The 11601-nt window shown below is 37.2% G+C and overlaps 1 protein-coding gene across 1 annotated transcript in view; it reads left to right on the forward strand.

Moving 5' to 3' along the window:
* Window positions 1-6927, forward strand: part of LOC110466474 (ATP-dependent RNA helicase SUV3 homolog, mitochondrial-like) — a 39066-nt gene extending 32139 nt beyond the window's left edge. Inside the window, exons 13-15 of the mRNA XM_021522984.1 lie at window positions 430-609; window positions 1682-1830; window positions 6250-6927. Coding sequence (XP_021378659.1) covers window positions 430-609; window positions 1682-1830; window positions 6250-6715 — 795 coding nt within the window. The 3' untranslated portion in view covers window positions 6716-6927. The remainder of the gene's footprint in view (window positions 1-429; window positions 610-1681; window positions 1831-6249) is intronic.
* The last annotated feature ends 4674 nt before the right edge of the window (window positions 6928-11601 follow it).

Genomic DNA, 11601 nt, shown 5'->3' on the forward strand with positions numbered 1-11601 from the left:
CCTTAATTGTGCATGTTTACTTTTGAGATTTGATGGAATAAACAAAATGGTTACCTCAAGGTGCATTGACTGTTTACATGACTCCATCAAACAAATAAGACAAAAGAAGAGAAAAGATCTAACTTACATAAAGCTAATGAATATGACACAATGGAGGGGCCCAAGATCCCTCTGGGATCTCTTGTTCTAACTCTAGGTTGCCTTGTTAATGTAGATTCAAATGTTGTGCCATATAATAACATTGTACGGTAGACATATGTAAATATACATTGTAGATAAGTTGATAAACGTTTTTTCACAATTGTTTAATTTTAATTTTTACAATAGCATTCACTTAACATAGTAAATATCAACAATTAAAATAAGAATTGTAGGATTTGTTGACCTCTGGTTAAACATACATGCAGGCATTCTTTTCTTTTTCTCCAGATAATGTTTGAACATATGGCTAAACATGACAAAGAAAACTTTTTCATGTGTGAGCTGAATCAGATGAAGAAATTAGCAGAATTGATTGACAACATTGGACTACCAACGAAAGACAAGTTCCAGTATTCTCATGTACCCGTTGACACAGACAGTGAAGTGCAGTGTGATTTTTTTGTTCAGGTATAGGTTAGACAAGACCTTGTTGTGTGTAATTGGGTCCACTACACTTACTTACCTGTACAGTAGCCTATACAAATTTACTGTTTTACCTTTATTTTCCCTATTGGGCCCCACCCCAGAACCCAAAAGAGGCCACATCATTCCTTACTTCTGTTTTATGTCCTAGTCCCAAGGCTGCTTCAAAGCTAATTTGGTTAAAATCTGAAAAGGTATTCAGGAGGAATAGGCTTTTCAAGGAAAATGTTTAAGATTGGCTGATTGATACTGCACAGTTGCATTAGCTAGTATGACAATGGAGCTGAACATTCTCCTCCTGCACAGATAAAGATACTTTGACTTTATATGGTGTTGAGCAACATTTTTTTAAAGGGAACTCAATATTGTACTAGTTGTATTTCAACAGGTTTTGACTAAGTAAGCCACAATTAGCTATATCAACCACATATTTCACTAGGTTTGGGTTGGTGTGTTTGTGTTTTACGTCCTATTAACAGCTATGGTCATTTAAGGACGTGCCAGGTTTTGGTGGTGGAGGAAAGCCGGAGTTCCCGGAGAAAAACCACCGACCCACGGCCAGTACCTGGCAACTTCCCCACGTTGGCCTCAAACCCACGACCAAGTGGTGGAGGGCTAGTGGTAGCAGAATGTCAGACACCTTAACCACTTGGCCACCGACCCAGTGGTGGAGGGCTAGTGGTAGCAGAATGTCAGACACCTTAACCAATTGGCCCGACCCAGTGGTGGAGGGCTAGTGGTAGCAGAATGTCAGACACCTTAACCACTTGGCCACCGACCCAGTGGTGGAGGGCTAGTGGTAGCAGAATGTCAGACACCTTAACCAATTGACCACCACTGCACCTTCAACCAAGGATTATTTAGGACTAATCTAAAAGAACCCTTATAAATGACAGAGCTTATCGTTTCAATAGGTACAGTGGTACAGGCATAAATATATAATTTGTCCACGGTTATTGCAGCCATATATTTTACATCAAGAGTCGGTTGATCATTAAGGCCCATATTTACAAGATATCCATGTATGAATCGAAACAGGGTTTGTTTGTTTTCACAGTGTGCCACGAAACACTTCTATGAAGAGCCCATCAGTATAAGCTGGCTAACCTCTCACCTAGGCTGGCCACTGGAGATGCCAACAACAGTTGCTGATCTAAAAGACATGGAGACAATCTTCAACTGCCTTGATGTGTATTTATGGTTGAGGTAGGCATCAAACCACTGTAAGAGTATAACTGTTTAGGTAGGGAAATTACACAGTGAGAGTATAACTGTACAGGTAGGGAAATTACACAGTGAGAGTATAACTGTTCAGGTAGGGAAATTACACTGTAAGAGGTAGGGAAATTACAGTGAGAGCATAACTGTTCAGGTAGGGAAATTACAGTGAGAGGATAACTGTTCAGGTAGGGAAATTACACTGTAAGAGTATAACTGTTCAGGTAGGGAAATTACAGTGAGAGTATAACTGTTCAGGTAGGGAAATTACACTGTGAGGCTATAACTGTACAGGTAGGGAAATTACACAGTGAGAGTATAACTGTTCAGGTAGGGAAATTGCACAGTGAGAGTATAACTGTTCAGGTAGGGAAATTACACTGTGACAGTATAACTGTTCAGGTAGGGAAATTACACAGTTAGAGTATAACTGTTCAGGTAGGGAAATTACACTGTAAGAGTATAACTGTTCAGGTAGGGAAATTACACAGTGAGAGTATAACTGTTCAGGTAGGGAAATTACACAGTGAGGGTATAACTGTTCAGGTAGGGAAATTACACATTGAGAGCATAACTGTTCAGGTAGGGAAATTACACTGTGACAGTATAACTGTTCAGGTAGGGCAATTACACAGTGAGGGTATAACTTTTCAGGTAGGGAAATTACACTGTAAGAGTATAACTGTTCAGGTAGGGAAATTACACAGTGAGAGTATAACTGTTCTGGTAGGGAAATTACACTGTGAGGGTATAACTGTTCAGGTAGGGAAATTACACAGTGAGGGTATAACTGTTCAGGTAGGGAAATTACACAGTGAGAGTATAACTGTTCAGGTAGGGAAATTACACTGAAACAGATTAACTGTTCAGGTAGGGAAATTACACTGTAACAGGTTAACTGTTCAGGTAGGAAATTACACTGTGAGAGTATAACTGTACAGGTAGGGAAATTACACAGTGAGAGTATAACTGTTCAGGTAGGGAAATTACACTGTAAGAGTATAACTGTTCAGGTAGGGAAATTACACTGTAAGAGTATAACTGTTCAGGTAGGGAAATTACACAGTGAGAGTATAACTGTACAGGTAGGGAAATTACACAGTGAGGGTATAACTGTACAGGTAGGGAAATTACACAGTGAGGGTATAACTGTACAGGTAGGGAAATTACACCGTGAGAGTATAACTGTTCAGGTAGGGAATTTACACAGTGAGAGTATAACTGTTCAGGTAGGGAAATTATGCAGTGAGGCTATAACTGTTCAGGTAGGGAAATTACACTGTTAGAGAATAACGCAATTTCTTGGCTATTGATCATGAGCTATACGTCTTTTTACATTTTAAAAATGACCCCTGCTGGCTATCTGATATAGGGGACAATGTGCCAAAATGTTTTTAAAAAAACCCAGTTTAAACTGCAGGCTATGTGATATTTTTAGCCCACCATCATCAGATGGTTGGCTATTCAAATCACCCGTTGTCCGTGGTCCATGGTCAGTCATTCCATCCATCTTTTAACAGTTCTTGCTAGCGCTATTTCTCAGAAAGCACTGGAGGGATCTTTGTCAAATTTCCAATAAAGGTTCCCCACGGTCCCTTGTTATGCATAGCAAATTTTGGGACTAATCAGAAAAACCAAGATGGCCAACAGGCACCATCTTGAATTGGTAGAGGTAAAGCTTGTTAGCGCTATTCCTCAGAGAGTACTAAAGGGATCTTTCTAAAATTTCATCTGAAGGTTCCCCATGGTCCTTAACCCTTTCACCCCTATGTAACTTAAGTAAACTCCCCCTTGGTCTTAAGTTGTGCACGTTTACTTTTAATACTGATCAGATAAACAAAATTGCCACCCTGCGACCATCTTGGATATTGACAGTATATTTGTACTTTGTACTTGATAGATCTTTCTCAGATTTGATATGTAAGTTCCCCTTGATCTTTTTAGTGCATGTTACCTTTTGAGACTTATGGGATAAACAATATGGCTGACTGGTGGCCATCTTTGATTTTTACATTTAATGATTGTTATTGCTAATTCTCAGAAAGTACTTGAGGTATCTTCCCAAGTTTGATATATTGGTTCCTCTTGGTCCTTAGTTGTCGTGCTTTATTTTGAGATTGATCATAAAAATGATGGCTGCTGGAAGAACTTAACAGGTCTTTCTCATATTGCAGTGATTGGTGCTATTTCTTTTTAAGTACTGTACTAGTAAATATGTGCGATGATAAACTCACATTGAAGGTTGTCTTTTAAACATAGCAGTATTTTAAACATAGCAGTATGAAGTCTTGATCAAAAACTACCTCAAGGTGCATTTACTGTATACATGACTTGGTCAAACAGATAAGAGAGAAAATATGAGAAAAGATCAAACTGACATAGAACTAATGAAGATGATACAATGGTGTGCGCCAAGATTTCACTGGGATCTCTTGTTTGTATTTGTATATTTCTTAATCATCAACAAAACCACAACAAAATTACAGAAATTCTCAAGTTTTATCTTCGAACTTATGCCTGAAAAATGGTTAATATCACTGGCAGGGTATTGTATCGTCTCTATGGTATGACTAGTGCAGAACTAGGAGTCGACTAGGCTGTTTTATCAGAATAATGAGTAGGGCTATTGATATATAAAGAGAATACAATTCATATTTTGTCTAAATTGAAAGATTTGATTACTAATATTGTGAAATGTCTAGATAAATACAGGTGGGAGCTACATGTATACAACGTTGGTAATGAACCTGCAGGTATTCTTTGCATATTGTTTTTATGTAGCGGATAACTGCAGGCAATATAACAGAGCAGTCATCTTGAGACTTAGTTTCCTAAACATAATACTTTTGAGGTGTGCAGGCAATATAATGGAGCAGGTAATACACAAGCAATAACAGTAACTGTTCAGGTGAATACAAATCATAGCAATTAAATAATGGTTCAAATAGACAAAAACACAACACCAACAAAACAATGAACAGCTCAAATGAATAAATAAAAATATACCAATAAGCCAATGGTTCAGGTAAATAAAAATAAAGCAGAGAGATAAAAACACGCCAACAAAACAATGAATAGCTCAGGTGAATATAAAAAATATACCAATAACACAATGGTTCAGGTAGACAAAAAAAAGCAGGTAGATAAAAACATAGAAACAAAACAGTGACTCAGGTAAACAAAAACAATAACAAATCAATGGTTCATGTAGACAAACACAAGCAACACATGAGGCTTTAGAACAGAATTCGTTTTTTTAGCTCACCTGGCCAAAAGGGCCAAGTGAGCTTATGCCACGGAATGGCATCCATTGTCCATCCGTCCATCCATTCGGCACCAAATTTTTACTTTTAAACAACTTCTTCTAAATAACCAAGAAGCCTAGGGTAATGATATTTGGCTAGCAGCATGCTGGAATGAAGAGCTTCCAAGGTTGTTGAAATGAATGACTTTGACCTATGTTTAAGAACATAGGTGTCAATTGTCTTAAAAAACCTTTAAACAACTTCTTCTGAATAACCGAAATGATTCAGGTGATGATATTTGGCAAGTGACATGCTGGGATAGAGGGTGACCAAGTTGGTTCAAATGAATGACCTTGGCTTATATTCAAGGTCACACAGGTCAAATATGTCAAAACTTTAAACTAAACAAACTCTACTGAGTAACAGAAATGGCCAAGTTGATGATATTTGGTCAGTAGCATGCTGGAATGAAGGGGCTCCTCAGTTTGTCCAAAAGCTTAACCTTTATCCATAATAAAGGTCACAGGGGTCATTTGTCTTAAAAACAACTTCTGAATATTCAAAGACCCAAGGTGAAAAAACTTAGCCAGTAACATGCAGGGATTAAGGTATATCCAGTATGTTCAAATGAATGAACTTCACCCATATTCAAGGTCACAGGGGTCAAATATGTGAAAATCTTTAAATGACTTCTTCTAAATAACCAAAATGGCAAGGGTGATGATATTAAGCCTGTAGCATACAGGGATAAAGGGTAGCCCAGTTTGTTTAAATGAATGACCTTCACTCATATTCAAGGTCACAGGGGTAAAATGTGTTGAAAATTAAAACAACTTCTTCTGAATAACTCAAATACATAGGGCAGTGATGTTTTGCCAGTAGCATGCACTTTTAAGGTCACCTATATAGTAGAATTAGTATAAACATTTAAATGACCTCATCTTAATAAACACGTCTAGGGTGGTGATATTTTGCAAGTTGCATGCTGAGATGAAGGGCTATAGAATTTGTTCAACTTAATGACCTTGTAAGGCTTTCAAGATTAATACCAGGTGAGCCATGCAGGCCCATTGTGCCTCTTATTTAAAATATCACATTGAAACCTATCAAAAGAAATTGATACATACATTGTAAAACCTGATCTACATGTTTGTCATTACAGCAAGTGTTACCCCAACATCTACCAAGATGAAGAAAGGGTTCGTGAGATCCAGAAAGAGCTAGAGATTTGGATAGAAGATGGATTAAAAGCTTGTTTGTTCGAAAAACTGAATCTAGCTCAGAAAAGGAAACTTGAAATGCAAACTCTCAAGAGAAAAATATCATCTGATAATCCTGAAAAACAGGAACTCGAAAAGCCAGCAGCCAGGTCAGATAGTGCTAAGTCACCAAAGAGAGATGAAAAACCGAACGACAAGAATAATGATATGTTAGACCTAATCAAATTTTTGAAGAAAGGAGGAATGTCAGAAAAACGCTTCAAAACTCTAAGCAAGCAACTTCAATTTGATCCTAATTTTATTAGCTCACAGCCACTCATTGGTAAACATCCCATGAAAACTCGCCCAGATAAAATGAAGGTCTTAAAATATTTGGAAAAGATGGAGAAAGATAAATACCAGAAATGAGAATATAGGTACATAGGAGGAAAATTGTATATGCTACATACATGAATGTACCTTATACATACCCATGAATTGTTTTCAGAGTTATCTCTGTTCTCTAACTCAGAGGACCCTTCTATTCATACTACAAAATGGGGTTTCAGCTAACATTTATTAGCTCACCTGGTCCGAAGGACCATAGTTAGCTTATGCCGTGGCGCAGCATCCGTCGTCAACATTTTCTTTAAAACCTATCTCCTCCTAAACGCCAAAGAGGATTTCAACCAAATTTAGTCTGAAGCATCACTAGGAGAGGGCAATCATTTCTTAAATAAATTAGGTTGATTTGACCCCTCCGGTCCTAAGAAATGGTACAGCTAGATTATCATATTCTATGGTGTAGTTTTCATAAGTTGTTAAAAAATTGGTTTCTAGGTTTATAAAAGCTTATAGTTGAATGAAAATTAAAGTATTGTCTAATTACACCCTCTAATATGACATATTACTTATTTCAAAATCTGTTAACATGAAGACTCAATGGAGGCCCCTGATTTGTTGAAAGTCTGATATTAGGTTAGAACATAGATCTTGTCTGGTTTTGAGGAAATTTCATATAAAGATGTACTAATGCATTCAGTTGTAATGACTTATATATAAAACCAGGTGAGCGATACAGGTCCAATGGACCTCTTGTTTTTATAAGGGTCTGCTCTGCCAAAGTTGTTTTTTTCAAACTTTGCAAATATTTCACTTAAATAATCGAGACCTAGCATGGACGTAACGGCAGAAGACATCGTCCTATTTTTGGTAATCTGATTTGAGGTTTCTTTGCCCCTATAGAACACTATGAAATGTTCACCCTTTACTTAATTTTTACATTTTGAAAAATTGTCAACATGTTAGCCATTATTTGGAACCAGATATGTTTGGGTATTTTACTATATAAATAAGGCGTAGTATTACTAACTATCAGTAGTCTCCCACCTATGAAAAACATAAGAACCAAAAAAGTTCAAAGAGCTATAACTCTGTCATCCCTACTACGTACTCACATGCAGAGATTTTAGATTGTCCTCTTTTTATGTCACATTCCGGTTTAGTATCATGTTTCCTCTGACAAATGAGAAATGATATTAATCCTTTCACCACTGTAGACCCTAATGGACTCCTCCAGATCAATGCATGGAAGAGTTTACTAAAGTCACATAGGGGTGAAAGGGTTAAGCGAAATCTACTGTGTTAGACTACATTCCCCAGACAAATGGCAAGAGGTAAACAAAGGGCCATAACTCTGTACTTAGTGGAGCACATTACCATTTTCAGTATCCGATACTGTCATACCAAGTGGATAATCTTGTAGTTTTTAGCAATTGCAGATGACAGACTATACAAGATATGCTGAGTGCTAATTAACATTCTCCATCGTATAACTACCGACAGGGAAATAATAAAATGAACTCTAGTGCCTTGCTCCACGAAATGAACACTTAATGACATTGTGTAAATTGCATGGTGCTTTATTTTAATAATTGATAACATTTCAATGAGAACTAGTAGTAACTGAAACAAAGCCCTTCATTTTCTCCCTGCAATCACAAAAGATGGTGGTCTGTCAGCTGATCCTCAGTTCATAATTCATTGAAATATTTTAGCGATTCAGAGGCCATAAATAACAGCCACCTCGAACCCCCAACATTAAAGTTTGATATAAAGTAAATCCCAGCGGATCATTTCAACATTGTTTGGACAAGTTAGTAGAGTAGAACTTTGTATATAAACTTAAATGATTGTTAATCCAAGGCAGCCATCTTGAATTCTTGAAATCTAACAGGCGGTAGTTTGTTTAGAGTTTAACCCCTTCATATGATGAAACGTACGGAAAAGGTCCGCACAAAATGAAACTCAATGTATATCCCAAACTGTCTTAACCAATCACAGTTCATAGCAAAAGGGAAAAACTTAAATACCCTGTATATCATCCTCGATACTCCAGGGGTTACACTCACTTTTTGCTCTCTGCACCCCTTGAAAATGTCATCGCAAAATTTAAGCATGACAGTCGCATGTGGTCAGCATTTTGATTGGTCTCGGTGAAAAAACCTGATCCATTGGTAGGCCTTTGAAGATTACAGGGAGTGACAACAGACTTCAAAGACTGTCAATTTTACTGATAAGACTGACAGATTCTTTTGATGTACATCAAAGGATAAAACTAGTTCTATCTCTCATCTACAAAGTGGCGCACACTGAGCCTTCGATTATGCTATAACATATTCCAGGGGTGCAGAGAGGGAAAGTGAGTGTTACCTCTAGAGTATCAAGGATGCCTGTAAATGCAATTTCTATTAAGTGTGATAAATGTTTTCCAATAAAATACAAGTTAAATAGATCTTAGCTTATCAGATGCCACTTCAGCCATCTTGAATCCTAAACCTTTCTAGGGATAAAGTTTCTATTAACACATGTCTGGAAGCCAAAAAATCTTTAATGTGTTGACAATAATTCTTCAAAATACAAGAATGAGATCCAATGTCCGCTAGTGATATGCAGTGAAGTTGATGGGGTCCTAAATGGTTCAGCCAGCCATAAGAGAAATCAAATTCAAAAGAATTATTCAAAAAATGTGTTCATTTTTTAAACAATCAAGTTGGCTACTAGATAAGGGCTACAGTAAAGCTAACAAAAGCAGTCTGCATGGAGGACTATTTAGGCCCAAACAGGCTATTTTAGTCGAGCTAGAACTGTAGTGAAATACTTGCAGGTTTTAACAAAAGTCTGTGAGTGGGAAGATTAGGATGTAGATAGGATGGGTCATCAATTTGAATCAGTTTAGTTGGGGCTCAGAATGGATACAAACCAGATTTAAGTTTTACATAGGCTATGGTTGGTTTTGTATAGTTCAAATACTACATTTGCCATGACCTTTGATTATTTTACATAGGCTATGGTTGGTTTTGTATATTTCAAATACTGCATTTGCCTTTCTGACCTTTGATTATTTGACAATTTTAATAAACTTGATTGTTAAAGGTTTATTTTCACTTGTTACATGTATGTCTATCATAAAATGTGGTTTTAAGGAATTTGAAATCTCCAAGGGGTGTTGGTAGAAATGTAGATTTTGTGTTGGTAGAAATGTAGATTTTCGGTCAGATCTGAGTCTTTTCAAAGGTTCTTACGTCAAATTTAATACCTAAGGTTAGAATTTGAAGCTCAATGATAAACTCTTTTTCCCACTCCAACCTGAAATTTTAGTAAAACATGAAAACATTAATGCAAGTGAAACACTGAGGAAAGAAAAACTTCTAGATAATGTACTGCAAACGAAGGCCAAATTTACATCTCACACTTAAAGAATGAAAGACCTTCATGGCAAGCTTATGCAATAGTTCTTATTTCTATGAAATGGTGTCAGTGGACAACATCAAAATAATCTTTTAAACAACATTTTGACATATTATTAATTGTGACGTCAGACTAAAGATGTTATCTGATTAAGGCACTCTAATAGTTAAGGTCACTGTGTACACCCATATGGGGTACGGAAATTCCATAGGAGTGATCCATAGGGGACAAATGTTTCTCTCACACATTCCATAGGAGTGATCCATGAGGGACAAATGTTTCTCCCACACATTCCATAGGAGTGATCCATGGGGGACAAATGTTTCTCCCACACATTCCATGGAGTGATCCATGGGGGACAAATGTTTCTCCCACACATTCCATAAGAGTGATCCACGGGGGACAAATGTTTCTCCCACACATTCCATAGGAGTGATCCATGGGGGACAAATGTTTCTCCCACACATTCCATAGGAGTGATCCATGGGGGACAAATGTTTCTCCCTCACATGCCATAGGAGTGATCCACGGGGGACAAATGTTTCTCCCACACATTCCATAGGAGTGATCCATAGGCGACAAATGTTTCTCCACACTTAACAGGTATGTTCCTGTTTTTGCAAAAGGTAAAAAGATAGACCTTTCTCCCACCTTTCACTGGTACATGTATGTCTCCAGTTTCAGTTGAGAGAGAACATCTGCTAGGGGGAGATAACCTCGTGCAAAAAAGCATATGCTAAATTGTGACCTCTTATTAAAAATTGAATGGTGATTGTAATATCATAAAAAGGTGAACAGCAAACATACATACACCAAATATGTTTTCGTTTACGAAAAGGAGTACTGTCAGTTGAGTTGTGACAATAAATAATCATCCAATACTTCGAGGGTGAAACAGATAAATCTCCAACCCTCAGGATGATAGCCTCGGGTGAGGCAACCAAATATATCGCCCCTCGGATTGGAGATTTCACCCTCAAGGTAGGAGATGATTTTATTAGTCTTTACCTATCTACACCAGTGCATTATCACTTAATTCAGTATAACTAGGGTCATGTCATCAATTTTGTCACATACTTCATGTGTCCTTGGTGATGGTGCGGTTCATTGTGTGTATACGTACCATTAAAAACTTGTTCTTACAGGAAAGTGTGTAAGGAAATAAAAAAAGAAATGCTAACTGTGTGATGTAGACGGGACTCCCAGCTGCAGGATAAACAAAAATAAAGTTTAGCACTTGACAGAGCTTTAAAACCTTTATCTTTGGGTTGAGAACTCTTTCTTCATCACAATAGGAATTAGGATACTTTGGTTGAATTTATTATTGTATACTGGGATTTTTTTCGCCCAGTCAAACTTTTGCCATTTGACAGTAAAATCCATATTTGCCCAATATTGAATTTGCTCTCACATTCAGTTACTTTGTAAAATATTTCGTTTACATAGGTTTGCTGTAATGATAAATTTGCCCTCGTTACAGAGGGTGAAAAAGGTGCAAATTAACTGCAGTAAAAATACCCCAGTATACAGTACAACAGTGAACATCCCTGTAAATATACTGCGCA

The sequence above is a fragment of the Mizuhopecten yessoensis genome, unplaced genomic scaffold (genome assembly GCF_002113885.1).
Source record: "Mizuhopecten yessoensis strain PY_sf001 unplaced genomic scaffold, ASM211388v2 scaffold11133, whole genome shotgun sequence".
Lineage (NCBI taxonomy): Eukaryota > Metazoa > Mollusca > Bivalvia > Pectinida > Pectinidae > Mizuhopecten > Mizuhopecten yessoensis.